Source organism: Triturus cristatus, chromosome 3_1, assembly GCF_964204655.1.
Source record: "Triturus cristatus chromosome 3_1, aTriCri1.1, whole genome shotgun sequence".
In the NCBI taxonomy this organism is placed as follows: Eukaryota; Metazoa; Chordata; class Amphibia; order Caudata; family Salamandridae; genus Triturus; species Triturus cristatus.
In genome coordinates this window covers 391,352,131-391,378,046 of record NC_140583.1, presented here as the reverse complement: position 1 = coordinate 391,378,046, position 25,916 = coordinate 391,352,131, and the positions used below count along the sequence as shown (strand labels likewise).

Here is a 25,916-nt window from a genome sequence, read left to right as displayed (position 1 = left end):
TGATCGGCTCCGCTCGGCGCCGTGTCGACGCCGTGAGGCGGCTCCGGATCAATGTCGCTGGGCGGTCTCGACTCGATGTCGCTGGGCGGTCTCGACTCGATGTCGCTGGGCGGTCTCGACTCGATGTCGCCTTCCGGCGTCGCAGGGACACGGTCTCCCCACTTCCGGGTGTCTCCGGAGTGCGATCTCCACTCCCGACCTCCGGTGCGCTTCACCTCCGTTTCTGGCGACTCCGGTGGGCGGACTTCACTCCCCCGTCGACGCCTCACCTCGACCTCGGGTGACTCTCCACTCGACCTCCGGCGCCTCTCCACGACCTCCGTCGGCGCCCTCACCTCGACCTCTGGTGACTCTCTACTCGACCTCCGGTGCCTCTCCACGACCTCCGTCGGCGCCCTCACTCGACCTCTGACGGCTCCGGGTACGACGTCTGCTTTCTGTCAGCGCCGCTTCTCTACCTCAGGCCCCAGGTCTCCAGGCTTCTCGACGTCAGGACTCCAGGAGGACAACGCTGAACAGGTCAGGAGCTTGCTGTTCTACTTCTTTAAGGCCTGTTCAAAATGTGCAGTTCCTTAAGATGGTTCTTCTGGTCTTGGTCCGACACAGGGCTTTAGGCTGGGCTTGGTCAGTAGAGACTAGCATCAAGGGTGGGTTTCTGGACCTCACTCCAAGCACTGGTTTCCACCTCTGCTGCCTTACTCCGACCTCCTTCTATATCTGTCCTCTCTCTTCTCCAGTCAGTTGCCAACTGCCACTCTGAGATGGCCTCCCAACATTCTAAACTGCCTCCCACTATCACAGGATTCTAGAATGTTCCAGGAGGTTCTAGTTATGTCACAGGTGATAATGGATGGCCACCATTTTGTGTCTCAGGCCCTCAGACAGAAGTTCCAGGGGTAGGGAAAATGGCTCCCTGACCCTGCATCAACACTAAAAAGTCTGGTGGTTCCCAAAAAGGAAAAATTATAACAGGGTTTGAGGCAGAAGTGGGACAAAATAAATAATGATGAGGAGGGACCACCCAAAGGGCTGACAGGTCTAACAGAGAGGAAGTGAGCTTCAAACAATAACCATGTTGGATGATGTCTAATACGCACTGGTCTAAGTTGACTTGTTGCCATGTGGGTATGAAACCTTTAAGTCAACCCCAACTGGTGTTGTGTGATGGGGAAAGGAGGGACAAGTCACTGCTTTTTATCTGCAGTTCTTTCAGGGGGGACTACTTTTGCCTCTGGAGCTGTTGCTCTGTAGGCCCTGCAGAAGTAGCCCCAAGCGGAGGACTGTTGAGACTGTCCTGGAAAGAGGTGGAAGCCTCCGGGAATGTGGCTTTGGACCCCCCCCCCCCCCCTCAGTAGGCTGACCACCAAAAGGAGCCACGGAGGGTGGGGATATAGAGGGCACCCTTAGCCTTGGTTGTCTCTATGTCTTCTTTTATTTTTTTCCAACATCTAATGAACATGTGGGTTGAAGAGTTGCTCTCCATCAGAGGGCAAGTTGAGGAGATGCTTGGAGCCGGAGACACAGAGACAGGCATGACTTCGGATAAGTACGCTCGAATTGATGCCATGAGTTGCAGTGTCAGTAGCATCAAGGACACACCTGATCGTGGTATTAGAAATGAGCTTGCCCTCCGAGACTAGCTCATGTCCCCCTCTTCCGATACTCATCCGGAATATGTTGGAGGAGCTGCTCTATCTCGTCCCAGTGAGCCCAGTCATAGTGTGACAGCAAGTTGATGGAGTTGGCAATATGCCAGTGGTTGACTGGCTATGCAGTAATGTGTTTGTCAGATGCATCAATAATGGCTTTCTTTATCTAGCGGGGGTTCATCGCCAGTGCCCTGTGAAATGGCTCTTTTTCGGGCAGTGTGCACTACCAATTAGTCAGGGGATAGTTGACCCTTGTAGACTGGGTCAGAGCGGGACCCTTACATTTTTTGTCTACACTAGGGGTGACCACCCTAGTTTTAACTGAGTCTTTAAACATGTCTGGGGCCGGTTTAAGCCTGCCTTCCAACATTTGTAGGTACTGCATGGATTGCAGAGGGGAAGAAAGAGTTTCCAATTGGAAATCCTCTTCAATGGGATCCCTGTGCATTTCTACCTTATGGAACCAGGCTGCCCTACCAAGGGCCTCGTGGTAGGAGACAATATCACCTGGCAGGGAGGGATTGACGGAATATAGGTCAGGGTCTGTGTTCCCTGGTGGATCAACATCGCAAAGATCCCATGGATCATCCTGTGAGGGCATATCATATGATTCCCTTCGGTACCCTGGGTTGTATCCCTCAAAGTCACAGTGTGGTGACCCCTGTGGCGTGTAAGAATAAGGGTCAGCCGGTAGAGAAGGAGGTGTAGACAGCGGGAGAGGTGGTGAGGGTGTAGGTGGGTGAGTCAGTGGCAGAGGGCTGGTAGCCATAGGGCCCTTGTTTTGTTTGGATGGGGCAGGAGCTCGAGGGCTTCTTTGAAGCTGAGCTTTCGCTTCGATGCATCTGTGGTGGCTATGTGAGAATTTGGCCAGTATGAGGCTGTATCATGATGTGACGCTGGCAGACGGCATGTTCATCCTGCAACTTCTACAGGACCGGTTACTGTGCTGACCGATGTTGGTTTTGGCGCTAAGGGTTTCGGTGCTGGCTCATGGGTCATAGGTGCTGAGCAGCTCTTTGATGTCGGCGGCTTTAGCACCGACAGGCATTTCAGTGCCGCTGGGATGGAGGTGGTCCCGTCAACAGCGTCGGCTTGAAGATCTTCTTCTGCCCAAGTCATGGCTGGGGTCTGAAGTGGATGTTTGATGGCCGAACATGGCCAGATGGCAGTGGCAGACCAGAGGCCTGCCTTTGGGTATCGAGAGTGGAAGTCTGGCCTCTGGGCAAGGAGTGCGCGGAGTGGGAGTGGTGTTGTAGGTGTAGGGGAGGACCTGTGGTTCTGGGGGCAGGTCTTCAATCTCCATGTCAGATCTGGAACTTGGGTCAGGTGAGAATGCCTCCTCCTCGGTGGCTGTCGGTTCCAGCTGAAGGTCTCCCTCGAGGTTCTAGGTGCCGAAGAGGTCTGGAGAGTCCTCTCTGCTTCTCCACAGCAATTCAAGGTGACGAACTCTTTATTATTTCCGGCCATCCCATCTCTATATCGGTTATCTACAGAATTGAGGCAGCCCAGTCACCCTAACATCATCATTCAGGGAATCTACCTAGTTCTACATATGCCCGTCATCCATGCTGCGTTTTATCTTGAACTTAAACTTGGGACACGTATATATATATATATCAAGCTCCTGGTTGACACACGCAGTTTGGAAGGCACTCGAGCAGCTGCGTAAGGCTCAACCTGTTCCTTAAATCACTGGTACGGGAAGCATCCGCCTGCAAGCAGAAATAAATGCAAATCACTTTTTTGCCTGACGCGTTTCGTTTATTAACTTCTTCAGAGGCAGTACCATGATGAACACTCCCCCATCGCTTTTAATGTCTATTTCATCTGCCACGCCCAGATGGGCTGTCCGAATGGAACTGTTGTGATTGCTGGGAAATGGAGTGTCCGAAATTAATCCTCAGATGGAAGCACATTTCTTTAAGCTCTGGATGAGCCCCCACAAGCGTTACTGTCCTCAATCCAGCGCAGTTGCCCCATGATCAGGTAGGTAAATACCATCCACATGGCCCCCAATGTTCGCGGGGTGGTGCCCTTCCGACGGCCGTGTAGCCGCCAAAACATCATGTTCATCATGGTACTGCCTCTGAAGAAGTTAATAAACGAAACGCGTCAGGCAAAAAAGTGATTTGCATTTATTTCTGCTTGCAGGCGGATGCTGCCCGTACCAGTGATTTAAGGAACAGGTTGAGCCTTACGCCGCTGCTCGAGTGCCTTCCAAACTGCGTGTGTAAACCAGTGCTCGATGTTTTGGCGGCTACACGGCCGTCGGAAGGGCACCACCCCGCGAACATTGGGGGCCATGTGGATGGTATTTACCTACCTGATCATGGGGCAACTGCGCTGGATTGAGGACAGTAACGCTTGTGGAGGCTCATCCAGAGCTTAAAGAAATGTGCTTCCATCTGAGGATTAATTTCGGACACTCCATTTCCCAGCAATCACCACAGTTCCATTCGGACAGCCCATCTGGGCGTGGCAGATGTAATAGACATTAAAAGCGATGGGGGAGTGTTCATCATGGTTGTTGGACCTGTCAGCCCTAGGGTGGTCTCCCCTTCTATTTTTGTATCGTGTCTCATTTTTTTCCACCCTCATTTTTATGTTGGACTAGGTCTCCGGGCGCCTTTTCATTGCCAAACAGTGTTAAGGTGCAGGTGCTCCCTTCTCCCAAGATGGCTTCCACAGACCCCTGCTACTGCAGGGTGGTCGGTTTTCATAATAGCACCCTAGCTGCCAGGAGCTCGCTGGGACCCACAACAATGTTGCGACACCAGCCCGCCTTTTTGTCCCATAGGTAGAGTGGGGAAGCTCCTGGAATATGCTGGAACCTTCTAGAAGGGAGGTGGGGTTTTACTTTTGCCGCCTTGGCTAGAGGTCACCTGACCTAGGGCTACTTAAGAGTGGGAGGGAAACTTTTGTGGTGAGTTGGCCATTGGGGTGAAGCAGAGCTGGAAGAATCCACCAGGAGTGTAGGCGGTAGGGCCTAGCCAGGGACTTATGCCTCTGAGAGTGACAGGATTTAGGTACTGCCTCTTAAGTGAGTGAGGTGCCCTGTGAATCCTACTGATCTTGCCCAGTAGTAGGAGGACCCAGAGACTCTCTGCCAGCCTGACTAGGTAGGATCTAGTCGCCCTCTCCATTCCTACCCCCAGTAACAGAACCCCTTAAGGGCGCCAGATACATCTGCGCCACAAGACTTCATCTGACAACTGAGAATGGAAACCTAACTGTAAGAACTGAGACTGCATGACAAGAGCGAGCTGTAAGCCTTGAATGCCAGAGCTGAGACTGCGTGTCCAAGCTAACCTATTGAACTATTTACTAAATCGATTGCCAAGCCACCGGGGATCGACCAGGTACTAGCGCTGTGACCCCCGCGCTCCCTGCCCTGCCCTGGTGTGGGACCCCCGTCAGCGTGCTCCGCTGAGCACTTTACCCCCATCCTTAATTTGAGCCCCCCCCATGCGACGACGAAGCCAGCGCACTCACCGCCGCGGCCTGGAGAAGTGCCCTGCTGTATCGCGAGGCCCAGGAGAAGCCCGGGGCCCCGCCGCTGCCGTCGCAGCCGTGTGAGGAGAAGCGCAAGATCGGGGCCGAGTTCCCCCATCGTCGTGAGGGCGGACGCCTGCTGACGCCGAGACGGAGGTAAGCCCGGAGGCCGGGATTCCCCTTGGTGCGCCCCCTGCTGGTCTGAGAACCTCACCGCACCCGGCCCGGGTCGTCCCCTCCGTGGGAGTTCCCTCCCCTTGCCTGCGCGACGGAGAGACCCCGCCGAGGGATCCTTTCTGTGTGCCCACTTCAGCGTAACTGAGCGCGGTGCCTCACGAACTGCACCGGCACCCCGAGACTTGCTCCTCGAGTCTGGTGGCGCTCTCCGCTGAAAGCTCCACTCTAGAGAAACTGACTAGCCTGGATTACGGGCGGCGCTTGACTTCCCCTGCTCCGTTCCACCGTCCCAGGAGCCAGTGACTATGAACGTGATGCTTTATATATTTTGCCTGAAAGTATTACATGCCCGTGATTAAGAGTAGAGCGTTGCTTTATATGCTTTGCCTGAAAGTATTACATGCCCGTGATTACGAGAAGCGCATTGCTTCATATGTTTTGCCTGAACGTATTACATGCCCGTGATTACGAGAAGCGCGTTGCTTCATGTGCTCTGCTTGATCGTAGTACCTGTCCGTGACTACGAGTAGCGCTTAGTTTACATGCTCTACTTCAAAGGGTTACGTGTCACTGATTACAAGGAGCGCTTCGTTCTACAGGCTCCGTGTTGAAGTATCCAGGGTCACCCATCACGAGTATTGTTCTGTGCTAGATGCCCCGTTCAGAGAAACCTTGCTTAACGCGCGCAGCGCTAGAATCACCCGTGCCTAGCCATACCATGTACTGCATGTCTAGATTAGGAACTGCATTCATCTCTCATGTATGGCCTGTATATGCTTAATGTCTGTAGTACAACTCATGCATGACACTTATCTCTTGAACTGCATCTAACCAGCCCTACTTGGATAAACTTGAAGTATTTGCATAATTTCAACGGTGTGGCGTCCCTTATTGTGTGTGTCCCTAGTCCATGGGAAGCATGTGGTGTATGGTTGCTTAACACATAGCCCTCTGGTTGCCCGACCGGCTCGCGCCACGTTACCGCCTATAGGGCCTGGTGACCCCAGGTTCCTACATTGTTGGCCAGCGGTGGGATCCTTGGGACCTGTGACCATACAGCACCCTTCCGTGAGGCAAAGGGCGCCACAATTAAACGCCTATCCTACGTTTTTTTGTTCCAGAGCTCAAAAACCATTGGTTGCTGGATTATTGGTTCCACTGTCCAGGTAGAGAGTGCAAGAAGCCTGGTTAGCTATTGACTGTTGCCTACACCCTAGGAATTTTCTCCTTAGTGTCTAGGTCCCCACCTGCCAGAATGGAATCCCGGCTAGCGGACCTCGAGGGGTACACCGTGAAGCAACTAAGGGAGTTTGCGCAGGAGATGGGGGTGCCCGGGATGCGGAAGGCAAAAGGGCCGGAACTCCGTACCGCCATTAGGGCATGGGTAGAAGCCAACCCAGAAGGGAGAGGGGATGAGGGACAGGAAGCGCCAGAGGCACCTCAGGGGGAGAGCGCCCAGGAAGTCCTAGACATCTTGAATGTAGACATGTCTGAGAATGTGCCCCCAGGAAGACGTTCTGGGGCCAGTAGTAGGACAGGGTCCAGGAGGAGCGCGTCTCCAGAAGAGTACGAGGACAGGAGGGAAGAGAGGCGATTAAAATGGGAGCTGGCCAAATTAGAGCAGGAGAAAGAAAGGGAAAGGGCCAGATTGGAACAGGAAAAGGAATTAGCAAAATTGGAATGGGCAATGGAGGAGAAGAAGCTGGCGCACGAGCTTCAGTTAAAAGAGCTGGAGCTACGCGCCCTCCAATTGAACGCGTCTAACAAAGACAATGGTGGCAGCATACCCAGGGAACCTCAAGAACCAAAATTCTACCTACCCAAAGAAGTCATAGCCAATTATACATTAGGGGATGACATCATGAAGTGGTTGGAGGCATACGAGGTAGCCTTAACGGCCCATGGGGTACCCGAGAGTAACTGGGGAGGTGGTCTCTACCGGTATATACCTCCCACTGTTAGGGACACCCTGTTATATTTGGCCAAGGCGGATCAGGTTAAGTACGCCCCCATGAAAGAGGCCTTGTTAAAGAAGTTTGGCCTGAACCCCGAGAAGTATAGGCAGAAGTTTCGTGGCAGCCATAAGCTGTCCACCCAGACATGGGTAGATTTTTTTGATTATGCGAGGAAGGCACTAGATGGTTGGGTGCGTGGCAGCGAGGTGCAGGACTACCAAGGGTTGTACGATCTTTTTTTAAGGGAGCACCTCTTGGATAAGAGCTTTCCGGAGCTGCGCCAACATCTGGTGGACCGCAAGCTGAAGGATCCTCGAGAGCTTGCGGAGGAGGCAGATATTTGGGTGAGCACCCGGGTGTCTCACAAGGGCCCCGGGGGAGATGGCTCGAAAGGCGGACAGGGTTTCCCCCAGAAGAAAGAGGGGGGAGATAAAAAGGTGGAGTTCTCGAAAGGTCCCCAAAATAAGTTTGGGAAGGGAGTAGGAACCCCACCCCCGTCCAATTCCACAAGACCCACTTACCCCGACAGGAGTCAGCAGCCAAGGATTGTGCGGTGCTAAGAGTGTGGGGAGATTGGACACTACAGAGGAGATCCCAAGTGTCGCAAGCGACCACCAGCCCCATTGGGCGGGAAAAGTCCCGGGGTGAGTAGTATAGCACTTGGGGTGGAGCTGCCCTTAGATAGGGAAGGGGAGTGGACAGGCCTGACGCTGGTTTCACTCGGGGATAGAGAAGTGGTCCCCGTAGTGTCCCTGCCCCCGAACACTGCTAAATATCAGCAGAGGGTGAGAATTAATGGGGAGGAGGTGGAAGCTCTGAGAGACACAGGGGCCAGCATGACCACTGTCGTGTGGCGGCTGGTGTCCCCAGACCAAGTAGTCCCCGAGGAGTTCCATCCGGCCGTATTGGCTGACGGCAGTTTGAGTCACTATCCAGTGGCTCGTGTTCCATTCGAGTGGGGAGGAGTCAAAGGCCTACTGCGAGTTGCTGTGAGCCCTGCCTTGCCTGTGGGGTGTTTGCTAGGGAACGACCTGGAGCACACCAAATGGAAGGACGTCGAGTTTCACGCTCACACTGAAATGCTGGGATTACCAGGGTGGACTTGCGCGAGCACGCGGTCCATGGCTGCCTGGCATGGAACTCACCCGGAGTTGGAGCCTGGAATCATGGCCCGACCCAAACCCAAAGGTGGGAAGAAGGAGGTGGTAGAGGACATGCCCCGTGAGTCGGATGGGGAGGCCGCAGAGGTGCCCCCGGAGTCCGCGGAGGTAGATGTCATTCCTGTGGAGGACTTGCCGACCCTTGCTGACTGGCAAGTGGAAGGAGGGCCTACCCGGGAGGAATTTTGTCAAGCACAAAGGACGTGCCCCACTCTTGAGGGTATGCGGCGGCAGGCCGAAGCTCAAGTGGCCAGTCAGGAACTGGGAGGTTATCATGTGTATTGGGAGGATGGTCTCCTATACAGTGAGCCCAGGGTGCCGGTACATGGATCTTCGAGGGCCATAGTGGTCCCCCAATGTTACCGGGCCTTCCTGCTGGAGTTAGCGCACGAGAAACCCTTAGCTGGACACCTGGGCCAGGACAAAACCTTTGCACGGTTAGTCCCCCATTTTTATTGGCCCAGGATGAGGATTGCCTCAGACACCTTTTGCAAGACCTGCAAGTCTTGTCAGGCTAGTGGCAAGACGGGGACTAAGTTGAAGGTCCCGTTGGAACCGCTCCCCGTGGTCGGGACCCCTTTTGAGAGGGTCGGTATCGATATTGTTGGGCCATTGGACCCTCCGACCGCAGCGGGACACCGGTTCATCTTGGTTTTGGTGGACCACGCCACAAGGTACCCGGAGGCTATTCCTCTGAGGACCATCACTGCACCGGTGGTGGCACGGGCACTGTTTGGAATTTTTACCCGAGTGGGATTCCCGAAGGTCGTGGTGTCGGACAGGGGCACAAATTTCATGTCGGCCTACATGCAGGCCATGTGGAAGGAGTGTGGAGTGACCTACCGGTTCTCCACTCCTTACCACCCCCAGACTAACGGACTTGTAGAGCGCTTCAATAAGACATTGAAGGGGATGATCCGAAGCCTTCCAGAGGGCTTGAGGCGTAAGTGGGACGTCCTCCTCCCCTGCTTGTTATTCTCCTATCGGGAGGTACCGCAGAAGGGAGTCGGGTTCAGCCCGTTTGAATTGCTCTATGGCCATCCCGTTAGGGGTCCCCTCAGTTTAGTGAAAGAGGGGTGGGAGAAGACTTCACAGAAGCTTCCCCGTGACATTGTCAGCTACATGCTGGACTTCCGCAGCCAGATGGCCAAGCTGTGGAAGGCAGCCACAGAGAACCTGGAGGCTAGCCAGACCGTGATGAAGGAGTGGTATGACCGCAACGCTCGGACGGTCGAGTTAGACGTTGGACAGAAGGTGTGGGTTATGGAACCTGGGGAGCTTTGTGCCCTCCAGGACCGGTGGACTGGCCCGTTCGACATTGTGGAGAGGCGAGGCCAGACCACATACGTTGTGGATGTAAAAACCCCCCGTCAGCCCCTCAGGGTGCTCCACGTCAACCGCCTGAAGCCGCACCATGAGCGATCGGAGCTTGCTATCCTTATGGTGACGGATGGGAGCGAAGAGGAAGAGAGTGAAGCTCCTCCTGACCTTCTTGCGGCACAAGAGAAGGATGGTTCGGTGGAAGGTGTAGTCCTCTCCCCATCCTTGACCCCAGAGCAGCAGAGGGACTGTCGCCATGTCCTGGGACAGTTCGCCTCGTTGTTCTCACTCACGCCTGGAATCACTCATTGGTGTACCCATGATGAGGACACAGGGGACAGCCCCCCGGTGAAGAACAAGTCTTACCGGCTCTCTGACCGAGTGAAGGATAGCATCCAGCGTGAGGTGGCAAAGATGCTGGAGCTGGGGGTGATAGAACCTTCCAGCAGCCCGTGGGCTAGTCCAGTGGTGTTGGTGCCGAAAGCGGCCCCACCGGGTACGACGCCAGAACTTCGGTTCTGTGTGGACTACCGGGGTTTGAACTCTGTCACGAAGACAGATGCTCACCCCATCCCGCATGCAGATGAGGTGGTGGACCGGCTGGGAGCAGCCCGGTACCTCAGCACCATTGACCTGACGTCCGGATATTGGCAGATTGTCATGGCCGACGGAGCACGGGAGAAGACAGCGTTCTCCACCACAGAGGGCCACTACCAATTTCGAGTGATGCCCTTTGGGTTCAAAAATGCTCCGGCCACATTCCAGCGGTTAGTGAATCAGGTACTATCTGGCCTGGAGTCCTTCTCAGCAGCCTACTTGGATGACATAGCTGTCTTCAGTAGCAGCTGGGAGGACCATCTGCAACACCTCCAGGAGGTATTGCAGGCGCTGCAACGCGCTGGCTTAACCATTAAAGCCAGCAAGTGCCAGATTGGACAGGAATCTGTCGTGTACCTGGGACACCTGGTGGGCGGAGGTAAGGTGCAACCCCTCCAGGCCAAAATTGAAACCATCTTGGCTTGGGAGCCCCCCAAGACCCAAACAGAGGTCCGAGCTTTCCTCGGCCTCACTGGGTATTACCGCCGGTTCGTCAAGGGATATGGTACCATCGTGACCCCCTTGACGGAGTTGACCTCAAAGAAACAACCTCGCAAGGTCATATGGACAGCTGCATGCCAAGAAGCCTTTGATACGCTGAAAAATGCGATGTGTACAGCTCCAGTACTAGCAACACCAGATTTCAGCAAGGAATTTATTGTACAGACAGACGCCTCAGAGCACGGCATAGGTGCGGTGCTCTCGCAACTCAACACCGAGGGCCAAGACCAACCTGGGCCTTCATATCTCGAAGACTCCTCCCTCGGGAACGGCGATGGAGCACCATTGAGAGAGAAGCCTTCGCGGTGGTATGGGCTTTGAAGAAGTTGAGGCCATACCTCTTTGGCACTCACTTCCTTATCCAGACCGACCACAGCCCCCTTCGCTGGCTCATGCAGATGAGAGGCGAAAACCCCAAGTTGTTGAGGTGGTCCATTTCCCTACAGGGGATGGACTTTCGGGTGGAACATCGGCCCGGAGTTGACCACGCCAATGCTGACGGTCTCTCCAGGTTTTTCCGCCTTAGTGAAGAGAACTCCCTAGAGGTTGGGTAGCTCTCCCCTCTTTCGGCTGGGGGGGACGCATGTTGGACCTGTCAGCCCTAGGGTGGTCTCCCCTTCTATTTTTGTATCGTGCCTCATTTTTTTCCACCCTCATTTTTATGTTGGACTAGGTCTCCGGTAGCCTTTTCATTGCCAAACAGTGTTAAGGTGCAGGTGCTCCCTTCTCCCAAGATGGCTGCCACAGACCCCTGCTACTGCAGGGTGGTCGGTTTTCATAGTAGCACCCTAGCTGCCAGGAGCTTGCTGGGACCCACAACAATGTTGCGACACCAGCCCGCCTTTTTGTCCCATAGGTAGAGTGGGGAAGCTCCTGGAATATGCTGGAACCTTCTAGAAGGGAGGTGGGGTTTTACTTTTGCCGCCTTGGCTAGAGGTCACCTGACCTAGGGCTACTTAAGAGTGGGAGGGAAACTTTTGTGGTGAGTTGGCCATTGGGGTGAAGCAGAGCTGGAAGAATCCACCAGGAGTGTAGGCGGTAGGGCCTAGCCAGGGACTTATGCCTCTGAGAGTGACAGGATTTAGGTACTGCCTCTTAAGTGAGTGAGGTGCCCTGTGAATCCCACTGATCTTGCCCAGTAGTAGGAGGACCCAGAGACTCTCTGCCAGCCTGACTAGGTAGGATCTAGTCGCCCTCTCCATTCCTACCCCCAGTAACAGAACCCCTTAAGGGCGCCAGATACATCTGCGCCACAAGACTTCATCTGACAACTGAGAATGGAAACCTAACTGTAAGAACTGAGACTGCATGACAAGAGCGAGCTGTAAGCCTTGAATGCCAGAGCTGAGACTGCGTGTCCAAGCTAACCTATTGAACTATTTACTAAATCGAATGCCAAGCCACCGGGGATCGACCAGGTACTAGCGCTGTGACCCCCGCGCTCCCTGCCCTGGGACCCCCGGCAGCGTGCTCCGCTGAGCACTTTACCCCCATCCTTAATTTGAGCCCCCCCCCTGCGACGACGAAGCCAGCGCACTCACCGCCGCGGCCTGGAGGCCTGGAGAAGTGCCCTGCTGTATCGCGAGGCCCAGGAGAATCCCGGGGCCCCGCCGCTGCCGTCGCAGCCGAATGAGAAGAAGCGCAAGATCGGGGCCGAGTTCCCCCATCGCCGTGAGGGCGGACGCCTGCTGACGCCGAGACGGAGGTAAGCCCGGGATTCCCCTTGGTGCGCCCCCTGCTGGTCTGAGAACCTCACCGCACCCGGCCCGGGTCGTCCCCTCCGTGGGAGTTCCCTCCCCTTGCCTGCGCGACAGAGAGACCTCACCGAGGGATCCTTTCTGTGTGCCCACTTCAGCGTAACTGAGCGCGGTGCCTCACGAACTGCACCGGCACCCCGAGACTTGCTCCTCGAGTCTGGTGGCGCTCTCCGCTGAAAGCTCCACTCTAGAGAAACTGACTAGCCTGGATTACGGGCGGCGCTTGACTTCCCCTGCTCCGTTCCACCGTCCCAGGAGCCAGTGACTATGAACGTGATGCTTTATATATTTTGCCTGAAAGTATTACATGCCCGTGATTAAGAGTAGAGCGTTGCTTTATATGCTTTGCCTGAAAGTATTACATGCCCGTGATTACGAGAAGCACATTACTTTATATGCTTTACCTGAAAGTATTACATGCCTGTGATTACGAGAAGGGCATTGCTTCATATGTTTTGCCTGAACGTATTACATGCCCGTGATTACGAGAAGCGCGTTGCTTCATGTGCTCTGCTTGATCGTAGTACCTGTCCGTGACTACGAGTAGCGCTTAGTTTACATGCTCTACTTCAAAGGGTTACGTGTCACTGATTACAAGGAGCGCTTCGTTCTACAGGCTCCGTGTTGAAGTATCCAGGGTCACCCATCACGAGTATTGTTCTGTGCTAGATGCCCCGTTCAGAGAAACCTTGCTTAACGCGCGCAGCGCTAGAATCACCCGTGCCTAGCCATACCCATGTACTGCATGTCTAGATTAGGAACTGCATTCATCTCTCATGTATGGCCTGTATATGCTTAATGTCTGTAGTACAACTCATGCATGACACTGTCATCTCTTGAACTGCATCTAACCAGCCCTACTTGGATAAACTTGAAGTATTTGCATAATTTCAACGGTGTGGCGTTCCTTATTGTGTGTGTCCCTAGTCCATGGGAAGCGTGTGGTGTATGGTTGCTTAACACATAGCCCTCTGGTTGCCCGACCGGCTCGCGCCACGTTACCGCCTATAGGGCCTGGTGACCCCAGGTTCCTACAATGGTACTGCCTCTGAAGAAGTTAATAAACGAAACGCGTCAGGCAAAAAAGTGATTTGCATTTATTTCTGCTTGCAGGCGGATGCTGCCCGTACCAGTGATTTAAGGAACAGGTTGAGCCTTACACAGCTGCTCGAGTGCCTTCCAAACTGCGTGTGTCAACCAGGAGCTTGAGAGATATATATATATATATATCAGAATCTTACCCCAAACGTTGAATGCTTCTGCATATATTACCACATTCCCATTTGACCTAGCGCAGAGATTACTGTCACCATATCTGAAGAGGACTTCTATAAGACAACAGGTTTCTCTGAATCATCAAAAACAATACATACCTTTGACTCTTCAAGTCAAGTCAATTAATCTTTATTCGGGTATAAAAATATCCACAAAAGAACATGACATTTAAGAAAATCAAACATTTCATTATCAAAACAAATTATACATAGATAAAATATTTAAAATATTTCATATCATCAGAAATTGGCCACAGCAACAGCATTAAGACATAAAAAACGTTGGTCGCCTTGATAGCAAGTACCTCTAAAGTAGCAGCAAAGATATGGTATTGTAAAGTGCGGGGTTTTAACCAATTTAAAACAGGGAGCTCCAACCTGGACCAAGTCTTTGTAAACATGACACGTCTTAAAAACAGTATGCCAGGCCATACAGAAATTGGCCATAGCAGCAACATTAAAACATGAAAAACGTGGATTGCTTTGTTGACAAATACCCCTCAGGTGGCAGCAAAATATGATGTTATAAAGTGCAGGATTATAGCCAATTTAAAACAGGGTGTTACAACGTGAACCAAGTCTTTATAAACATCATGACGCACCCTAAAAACAATATACCAGTCCATACATAATTTGGTTACATCCTTGGCTAGGTCAATGTTAAGGCGAAAAGAGACATGGAAACTTCGTAAAAATAACTACATTTATGAGGCCCGACCATCCCTACCCTCTAAGACAAAGGTGACCACACCTCATTTCTGGTCTTCCTTAATTTTGCGGCTAATCTTAAAAAATTCACGGTACAGAACAACGTGAGAGGGTCAGAAGAAAGTTTCAAGTACAAGAGTGCCACCCTAACCTGGGTAAATTTATTATTTCTTAAAATGGTTTTTAAAAATAATACCCTCGGGTACTCATAAAAAGGGCAAAAAAAGACAAAATGTAGGGTATCCTGCGGAGATCCCAGATCGCAGCCGCAAGGACCCTTTGTTTCAACATCTCTTGTGAACCCTGCGGGAACAGAAAAAATATGATGGAAAAGATCCAATCTGAATCTAGTTATTAAAAATCTATCATTTTTGTTATAGATGTACGCCAGGTAGGGTTCTAAGCCTGATGACGACTTCGTTAATATGTGGCCTCTCACTGAAACTTTCAATATTTCACTGTCTTCTCTTGCACAAACTAAGCGCCGGAGGCATTCGGACTTTATGACCCCCTTAACTTGGGGCGTCAGTGTCATAGGCTCATCAAAATAGTTTGCAAATCCCAGGCATTTCAGGGTGTCCTTTACATATTTAATCCAGGGTATCCGATAGCCTTGGTCTCTATTAATACAGTCCTCGAGTATTTGTCTACTTAGGCTAGCCTCGGTGTTGGTCCAAATTTTGATCCAACACATTAGTGGTTTAATACTTAACCTATCACTAATATAAGCAAGGCCTAACTCCTCGAGGACGATATAAGCAGGCGTGCTTTGAGGTACTTGCAGAATACTTCAGAGGAACTTATTTTCCTCCAATTGTATCAAAGAGGTGTTTCTGAAGCCCCATACCACGCTCCCATACAGGGTTTTAGCACAGCATATCGAATTATACAAATGCAGTATTTCGTTTGGTGACCAACAACCTAATCTCGTAGCACGATTCATTATTGAACCCATTGTGCTCGTTTGTTGACTGCATTTGTCTGAGATTAGTGTTTTAAAATTGAGGTGTTTATCAAATATTATCCCTAAATAATTAAAAACCTCAACCTTCTCTAATTTGTGACCCCCAATTTTAAAAATAAAGTTCTTTGTCGGTGTTTTCTCTGTTTCCATTATATATGATTTGGTAAGATTGGGAGATAAATCTAGATCCGCCATGAACCTGCCAAAACCATCGATGAGAGACTGGAGTCCCCTTCCTGTACGGGACAAAAGGACCGCATCGTCCGCATATAGGAGAACAGGTATACTTCTCTTACCTACTCGTGGGCAGTCTACCCCCAGCTCTATAAGTGCTTTGTCTAAACCATTTATATATAACATAAATAAAAAAGGCGCCAAAATGCAGCCTTGTGTTACACCCCTGGTACATGAAAAATGTTTGGTAAGATTCCCCTCGTTGCTATATCTGACCTGTGCGGTTGTGTTCAGGTGTAGCATTTTTAAGATATATATCAGACCTGAATCAACTCCAAGGAGCCCTAAGATTTCCCACAGCTTCTCGCGGCTTACCCGGTCAAAAGCCGCAGTCAGGTCCATAAAGGCCAGGAAGACCGTCCCCTTGCCTGCCAAGGTGTACTTTGCCACCAAATTGTAGAGATTAAGGCACTGGTCCGTTGTAGAGCGGCCATTTCTAAAACTGTAATGAGAGGCAGTAATAATCTCATTTTCCTCAGCCCAAGCCATCAGACGGTTTAGAATGACCTTACCTAGTACTTTCACCGTCACATCTATTAGCGAGATCGGACGATAACATTGGGGGACTCTTCATTTTTGGCGATCTAATACACAGATTTGTGGCTTTTCCTGACGAAGGCGTACTTTTCGCCGAAACGCGCGTAGAAGACTAATATATGGCCGCAGAATTGTCTTTTTTTATAATGATTGTAATTTTAATGAAATCATTGTAACAAGTGACTATATACTGCATGTTTGTATTTCACAATTGTGATTTATAAAAATATAAAAAATAAATATTATTTTGTAATTTTCTAATTTTTTTAACTCATTTTTGGTTACACTAAATTGACACATTTATAACACAGAAATGCTTTATAAGTAATTGCCTAGGAAGTTATTGTTCCATTGTGACAAACTCGACCGTATCAATGAGTTTTCCTTGAGCAGAAGGAGCAGCAAGCGTTGCAGAATGCCTCGTCGTATTCGAGATAAGCACAGGTTACAGACTTAGTGGAGATCGGTCTAGGGATACTTGGCATGGCACTGAGGGCAGTATCTGAACGGCATCTGTTCCATCACAGGCGAGGCATGCTTGCCGTTGAGAAAGCCAAAGGGGGGCACTGGAGGGCAAGGCCTCATTGGGGGCACTAAAGTAGTTGGAACCCTGACTCGGAGGAAAGGACATGATATTTAATCTCGGTCACAAAAGAGCTTTGGTATATCGAAAACAATACCGATGGAAGGGAGAGTAACCGAGAGGTCCCAGAGAGATCACTGCTACGGCGTAGATCCAGAGCTTGGTCGCTTACATCGGAACCTAATGGCGGAAATAAAGCAATCTAGCAATGGAGCAAATGCCAATGCACATTACCAGCAATAGGTAGAGTGACTGAACCTCATTACTCAAAAAGATTCTTCAAAGAAAAACAACATACACACATCCGGGCACAACACTGATGGCAGAGGTATGCACATGCCCCAAACACATTTTTTCTTTCAAACTATGATTATTTCAAGAGTTTAACTTTATTTTTTTATTCTGGGAAATATTAGAATAAGTACTCAATTAATGTACTATTGCTACAACTGTTTTTGTGCTTTTTATGGCTTTGCAGGACTACTGACTAGATTTGCTTTTAATAAGCTATTAAAGTTTTTTCACTTGTGAACAATACGGAACTTCCTTCAAAACTGAATACAATATGCAGTGGATTTAAATCTGGCCACTGCCTTTGGGGTTTGCTTCAAAAACAAAGCAGGACATTCAAGTTGATGGTGCAGACAGGCGATGCTTACTCATCGTGGGCATATTAAACGCACAAGGCAGCATAATAAGCTTAAGTGCAAATCGTATGCCCTGATTGCAGAAACATATACTTGAATTTGAATCACAACATCTATAATCTGATGCAAACACTTATCGTTATTAGGTACATGCTCACTGCAGAGTTATTATAGCCTTATAGCCCGCCATAGCGGGTTATACCGGCTATTAAAGGCCCGCTGCAGCGTTAAAGGCCCGAGCCGAAGGCGAGGGACTTTAGCAAAAGCAGCGGGACTTTAATAGCGGTATAGCCCTGCTACGAAGGGCTATAAGGCTATTAGAACATTCTGCCACTAGAGGGCAGAATGTTCTAACAAATTAAACGAAGGCTTCTCGAAGCTCGAGGGGATTTAAATCCCCTCGAGCTTCGAGAGGCTTTTGTAAAACATTGGAATGTTGCTCTGCGGGCCTTTACCGGTCCGTAGAAGCATGGAGCACTCCATTGTCTACAATGGAGTGCTCCACATTCCAATGTTCTAATATAGCCTTATAGCCTGCCGTAGCGGGCTATACCGGCTGTTAAAGGCTCGCTGCAGCGTTAAAGGCCCGAGCCAAAGGCGAGGGACTTTAACAAGGCAGAGGGACTTTAAAAGCCGGTATAGCCCTGCTACGAAGGGCTATAAGGCTATTAGAACCTTCTGCCACTAGAGGGCAGAATGTTCTAACAAAACAAAGCCTTCAGGGAGCGCGAGGGGATTGAAATCCCCTCAGGCTCCCTGAAGTCTTTGTTCACAGCCAGAGCTGTGAACAAAGACACATTGGAATGTTGGAGCTCCGGGCTTATACCAGCCATTATAAGCCCGGAGCACTCCATTGTTTTCAATGGAGCTCCCAACATTCCAATTTTCTAATACTGAATATTCAAATACGTAATTTGTAAGAGTTGTGATCCCAATAAAAATGATGGATAAAACGATAGAAGAATCGTATTCATTATGACTGCAGGAGTGTTAAGTGAACTCTTCATCTAGGACTGTGACTGCCCTAACGTATCCCAAACAGCACTCTTACCTGAAAGATTTACAAATAACAGAATTGGCAGTTCCATCAAAGGTACCAATCAAAAGCCCTGTAGCAAGATTTCTGTTATATAGCATTAGGTTTCCAATTACTTCTCAAATCCCAATGCATTTAGGTTTGAGAAATTCACTATAAACGTTGCACTTTGTAAATTTCTCATTCAAGCAAATTTCACATTTGGGACTGTTCAATTGCCCCTTTCACAAATACACAAAATGTACCTTTTTTGTGAATATTGTTCTTCGCCATCCACTATGCTGGATGATAAAAGTAGCTCTGTGTTTATAAATTCAATGGAATCTTACTGTCGGAGCGCCAGAGCACATTTCATGCATGTCCACAATATGCTTCGTGAGTCACTGTATACTGCCAACACTGGACCTGTGCTTCGTACAGGGTCTCAGCTGTCATGTGCTCTGGGGAGAATGTGGTCATTGTTATATCGTTTTACAGGCAAACACTTTCAATAGTGGAGGGACCTTGGAGTTCACAATTTGAAAAAATGTCCTCCTCCTGGTAAGGTTCTGGAAACGGGTACAATGGTGGCCAGATTTCTAGCCGTAGGGAGATGAATAAGAGAGTATGGACGAGTTGCAAACATTATGTTTATATGCCAAGAAAGTATTTTCCAAAAATTACTCAAAAGAGGTAGAAATGTGCTCCTCTAGGATTTGCTATAAGTAGATGTGGCAATCACGTGTGGAGAGGATGTGGTGTAACGAGCAGAGCTGCCGACTTCGGAACTGGATAACCAGGTTACGAGTCTCGATGTCGGCTCAACGTCCCGTGATTCTGGGCAAATCACTTAATATGCCCATGGTAAAAATATAAAAAATATGTCCTTGTGTAATTTAACTGGTGCTCATTGAAAGCGCCCCAATATCTTTGGGTCGAGTTTGCGTTATATAAAGCTGGAAAAAAATAATAATAATTTATGGCAGTAGAACATTATACTTACCTAGCAATGTGCAGGCCTGCCTCGTATTCACCATTTCTTTGGCATCATTAATTCCGTCAATCAGGGGATTTCCTCCTTGGTTTGTGTAACGAAAATTATTGGCATGGCCTGCAATGAAAATACACAATTTAATACTGCGAAAAAAGATTTGCTCAGCCAGTGAGGTCAGGGAGTCGCTGCTTCTGGGCAATATGGCCTGCTAGAAACTCATTTACTACACACCGGGCCATTGTGATCCTAGTTCCAACCACCACAGAAGCATCACTAGAATACAACTCCGGCTTAGTACCTAAAACAAATAATTAAGAACTAACAATAGGTGTGATGGAGGTTAAATACAGATATGCAGAGAATAAAAGCACATGTACCCCCAACACCTCACCCATTAGTGAGCAGAGCATGCAATACAGTCCATGGGAAAAAACTGCCGAACTACGTATTTAAAGACTATGGTGTAATGTCTACACAAATGACAGTTTTGAAGCCTCTACGTTTTACATGCTCCGCTTGGCGCAATTTGTTTTAAAACCTTAACCATTTTAAGGAAGAATCGGTATACGGAATGATACAATCCTCACAGATAAGGTCACGTGGCTAAAAGCACTCACAACCAGCTCGTGCCACACATAACTTTCTTTATGCTCTAAAGTAGGCCTGGGAGGACAAACAAACTCTACCAAGATACGCGGAGTTCCGCGAGCAGCGGAGTGCATCGCCTTGCGCCAATCGCACAGATTTTTGGCACCAGGTGTATGTCCCGCACTGCAAAATCAGCGCGAATCGCATCTCGCACAGCGCAAGAAGGCGCTACTTCTTTCTGCTACTCGAGCGGCAGCTTCCTCAACGCAATTGGAAGGTTTCTCAACGTGAGCGGTAGCGGCCTTCCGCGACTGCCCGTGTTGAGCAATTTAGCAGGGAAGCGGTCTCACGTTGGATTTTCCTCACTCATGCTCGCCAACTTACCATTGGTGATCCAGGAAAAACTCCGCCCTGCGGAGCAGATTTTTTCAGAACTCAGCGAACTCTGAAGGAGCGCGGAGTGCAAAAAACTTTGCAAATGGAGCGGAGTTTCCCCACCCAGGCCTACTTTAAAGAAGTGTGGTACAACATGGCAAGGAGAAAAACAGTCATAGCATCAGTACTTACAAGAACAATTGTTACACTGAAAAGATAAAAAGGCTCACTAATTGATACACGTTTCTCCTCAGTTGGTTTTGGAGAGTCTTTAACACAATTCTAGCAAACAATCTTTAGATACTGTATTTTTCTGGGTGAATGTAGACAGTGGTGCTGGAAAAATAGTGGGGCTGCTGCTTTAAGTGTTACATCACTGAAGTCATAGGGAAATTGAAGAATAGAAGGGCCACACAAAGAAGTGTAGCAAATGAGAAACGCCGATTCAGCAGGAGAGTGATAGTGGTGTGGTATGTAGCTGCTGCCGCTTTTCGGAGCACAGAGGCGCAAATATATTAATAAAGAATGTTGCGTGATTATGGTCAAAATGTCAATACACAGTGCTGTTATGCTTGATGTAATAAATTAAATCTGTACTGAGTGTTATCGACTCACCGCGCTTAAAAATTCATTAAAAAATTGTTAAAAAGAATAAAGTATGGTGTGATAGTAAACAGTCATTTACAAACAGCATATCATTTATCATTTGCACATCACCAAGTGTCTTCATTGTATTAAAATCTTTATTTCCGTCATACTTCGGCATTACAAAAAAATTCTATATTTGTGCTTTGCTAACTGGAGATATATATTTTTAACTTTTGGCCAGTTTATTTACAGTTATTACACAGCCAGTTTATTTTGTGATCTTGAATATCTGGCAATTAAAGCTGCACTTTCAAGCCGTATGTGCATATGCCTCATTTTAGTGCTATGCGCCAGCCCACTAAACATCCACCAAGTAAACCTTACTGTCTTTTTTCTTTATCAACCCTTTTCAGATGTTTCTTTTGGTACTATTTAGCTGGCAGGAGTCGAGTAGCTCGAGCTTCCAGCTGTCTTTGCCTGCCCCTGTTTCTGAAAGTTGAACATGTAATTCAATATAGTTTGGCATAATGAGGCCTTAAGTTCGGTCCAAACAGATAATAAATCCAAAGCGGCTATGAAAAGGGAGCCCCAAAATATGTTTTACCCACAAAACCTTAAGATGGCACTGCTGCTATGACACCCTTGACCCAGTGGCAGCCGCCACAAACAAAAAGTGGTGAGGCGGGTGGAGGAGGGCCTGGAGGGGGTGGGGAATAATAATATTAAAAAAGTAAAACTTACCTGAAGCTGCCGGCCGCCTCCCGCGTTGCACCTCTGTGTTTTTCCTTCTTCTTTGAGCCAGCAGACACTGGGACAGCATCACAGACTCCCTGTGCAATCCCCGTGCTGCTCTCATGCTTTGAGAGCAGCGGAGGGATTGGCCTGTGTAGGCTGGTTGGACGCTCCGCTCAGGACAGGAAGCCAGTGCTGTTTCTCCAACCCGGCTGTTCAATACAGCTCGGTTGGAGGAACCTAAGTGCGCATGTGTGTTCGGCCGTCAAAACACACATGCACACTTAGAAGTGCATAGACCAGTCCTTCTCCTCCCTCCCATGGCCCTGGTCACATTACTACCTGCACACGCTGGCTCAGAGCCAGCAAGTGAAAAATAAAACGTTGATAGTATATCGTTTTATTTTTCACCTGCTGGCTCTGAGCCAGTGGGTCGACGCTCCTCCGCCATTGTGGAGGAGCCGCCCCTGCCATGACCTCTATGTGGTGCTATTTATTGATATCCCCTGTTTTCTCGAGGCCTGTATTCCCAAGCCCTGGTGTTCGCCATGTTTGAATCTGAGCAGTGAGCACTGAGCCATTTGAATGTATGAAAACATCACAGGTCAGGTTGAATTAGGTGCGCTGCCCATTTTAACAGCAGTTCCGTGTTCTGTAAAACATTGTCTATGCATTTGACAAGCATAGCAAATATACACGAAACATCACTGGCAATGTTTAGTCTATATGGTGCCTTAAAATATATTCATGCACGAAACAAGAAAAAGAAGTTCCTACCTAATCGAAGCATTTTGAACTCTGGCAAGGCAGCGGAGGCACACAGCTGATAAAAGATGTGATAATTTCTCTCATCCTCAGCCTTAAATTAAAAAATACAATTACTAGTGTGAAACATGCACCGGTTTTAAACAGCTACAATTGTCATTTGCTTAAGTGCACATTTAGCAAGTAAAATTGGAGTTTGGGACTTGAAGAGGCAACCAAAAAAAGCATCAGGCACGCCTCCTCTCTAGCTTAGAGCTGCTGTTCATAATAATTATGCTGTCTCGGTAAATATCATATGTACAGGCAGAAACAATTACTTGTAAGTGCTCCGCACACAGTATGCACAGGCAGTATGCAGTTGGCGCTGTATACACGCTACGACAAGCAAAGAGACTATTTTTGTTAGCTCTACATGCTACATACAAAGAGGAAATGCATTGTAGTTGTTGTGTATGCACACACTACAATTCTTCATAAGAGCTGTGTACACACTATGCATAAGCAGAGACAATTCTTTGAATGTGCATATATTATATATATACTATGCACAGGGCGAAATAATTATTTGCAGGTATTCTATACACAATATGCACAGGCAGACAGTTCTTGGAAGGCACTATACACACGCTCCAACACAGGAAGAGACAATTCTTTACCATGCATAAGAAAACATAATTCAATGTAAATGCTGTAAAAGGCAGAGGGAATTCTTTGTATGTGCTACATTCTCAGTGCACACTTTAGAAACAAATCTCGTGAATGCCTACTCCACATGGGCATATATATCTATGCAAGCTCCATTTAAATACTAGAGGCGAGGAGAGACGACACTTGGTAAGCAATATTATGCACCATCAAAGACAGTGCTATAAGAACACTGCACAGAGACAGGGGCAGTTCTCGCTCTGTAAGCCCTTTCTGCACATTAGACAAAGTTAGAGGCATTCTAAGCACATTACACACACACACTGAGTACTCAGTTACACTGCACAGAGACAGGGGTAGTTCTCGCTCTAAGCGCTATCTGCACATTAGACAAAGTTAGAGGCATTCTAAGCACATATTACACACACACTGAGTACTCAGTTACACTGCACAGAGACAGGGGTAGTTCTCGCTCTAAGCGCTATCTGCACATTAGACAAAGTTAGAGGCATTCTAAGCACATATTACACACACACTGAGCACTCAGTAACACTGCGCAGAGACAGGGGCAGTTCTCGCTCTGTAAGCGCTTTCTGCACATTAGACAAAGTTAGAGGCATTCTAAGCACATATTACACACACACGGAGTACTCAGTTACACTGCACAGAGACAGGGGTAGTTCTCGCTCTAAGCGCTATCTGCACATTAGACAAAGTTAGAGGCATTCTAAGCACATATTACACACACACTGAGCACTCAGTAACACTGCGCAGAGACAGGGGCAGTTCTCGCTCTGTAAGCGCTTTCTGCACATTAGACAAAGTTAGAGGCATTCTAAGCACATATTACACACACACACATGGAGTACTCAGTTACACTGCACAGAGACAGGGGTAGTTCTCGCTCTGTAAGCGCTATCTGCACATTAGACAAAGTTAGAGGCATTCTAAGCACATATTACACACACACTGAGCACTCAGTTACACTGCGCAGAGACAGGGGCAGTTCTCGCTCTGTAAGCGCTTTCTGCACATTAGACAAAGTTAAAGGCATTCTAAGCACATATTACACACACACGGAGCACTCAGTTACACTGCGCAGAGACAGTGGCAGTTCTCGCTCTGTAAGCGCTTTCTGCACATTAGACAAAGTTAGAAGCATTTTAAGCACATATTACACACACTACACACACACTGAGTACTCAGTTACACTGCACAGAGACAGGGGTAGTTCTCGCTCTGTAAGCGCTATCTGCACATTAGACAAAGTTAGAGGCATTCTAAGCACATATTACACACACACTGAGTACTCAGTTACACTGCACAGAGACAGGGGTAGTTCTCGCTCTGTAAGCGCTATCTGCACATTAGACAAAGTTAGAGGCATTCTAAGCACATATTACACACACACTGAGCAGTCTTACACTGCACAGAGACAGGGGCAGTTCTCGCTCTGTAAGCGCTTTCTGCACATTAGACAAAGTTAGAGGCATTCTAAGCACATATTACACACACACTGAGTACTCAGTTACACTGCACAGAGACAGGGGTAGTTCTCGCTCTGTAAGCGCTTTCTGCACATTAGACAAAGTTAGAGGCATTCTAAGCACATATTACACACACACTGAGTACTCAGTTACACTGCGCAGACAGGGGCAGTTCTCGCTCTGTAAGCGCTTTCTGCACATTAGACAAAGTTAGAGGCATTCTAAGCACATATTACACACACACTGAGCACTCAGTTACACTGCGCAGAGACAGGGGTAGTTCTCGCTCTGTAAGCGCTTTCTGCACATTAGACAAAGTTAGAGGCATTCTAAGCACATATTACACACACACTGAGTACTCAGTTACACTGCACAGAGACAGGGGTAGTTCTCGCTCTGTAAGCGCTATCTGCACATTAGACAAAGTTAGAGGCATTCTAAGCACATATTACACACACACTGAGCACTCAGTTACACTGCGCAGAGACAGGGGCAGTTCTCGCTCTGTAAGCGCTTTCTGCACATTAGACAAAGTTAAAGGCATTCTAAGCACATATTGCACACACACTGAGCACTCTTACACTGCGCAGAGACAGGGGCAGTTCTCGCTCTGTAAGCGCTTTCTGCACATTAGACAAAGTTAGAGGCATTCTAAGCACATTACACACACACTGAGCACTCTTACACTGCACAGAGACTGGGGCAGTTCTCACTCTGTAAGCGCTTTCTGCACATTAGACAAAGTTAGAGGCATTCTAAGCACATATTACACACACACTGAGCAGTCTTGCACTGCACAGAGACAGGGGCAGTTCTCGCTCTGTAAGCGCTTTCTGCGCATTAGACAAAGTTAGAGGCATTCTCAGCACATATTACACACACACTGAGCACTCAGTTCCTGTACCCGGCTTACATACCTGGAACACTACCCGGGATTTCTCTAAAAGGTAGGTTCGCATGTGAGCACCGATAATTCGGTACCTCCTTTCAAAGCCGATTTCAATATACTTTCCAAAGCGGCTGCTGTTGTCATTCCTCGTGGTTTTGGCATTACCTATGGACTGTGAAGAAAATAAAAATACAAATAAATAAAGACTGAAAGCAGCGCTGATGTAATGGTCTAAACATTTTTTATGAAAAACTGTCTCTGACGTCACACTGTTAAATAGCAA

General features: G+C 48.7%; 1 protein-coding gene across 3 annotated transcripts in view; it reads right to left on the bottom strand.

The window, feature by feature from the left end:
• The window catches only part of MYO5A (myosin VA), an 847,747-nt gene that overhangs the window by 307,281 nt on the left and 514,550 nt on the right, over positions 1 to 25,916 (bottom strand). For all 3 annotated transcript variants that reach the window (XM_085644171.1, XM_085644172.1, XM_085644173.1), the window contains exons 6-8: positions 25,662 to 25,805; positions 22,625 to 22,706; positions 19,574 to 19,681 (exon numbers count right to left, since the gene is read on the bottom strand). In XM_085644171.1, the coding sequence (XP_085500297.1) occupies positions 19,574 to 19,681; positions 22,625 to 22,706; positions 25,662 to 25,805 (334 nt within the window). The remainder of the gene's footprint in view (positions 1 to 19,573; positions 19,682 to 22,624; positions 22,707 to 25,661; positions 25,806 to 25,916) is intronic.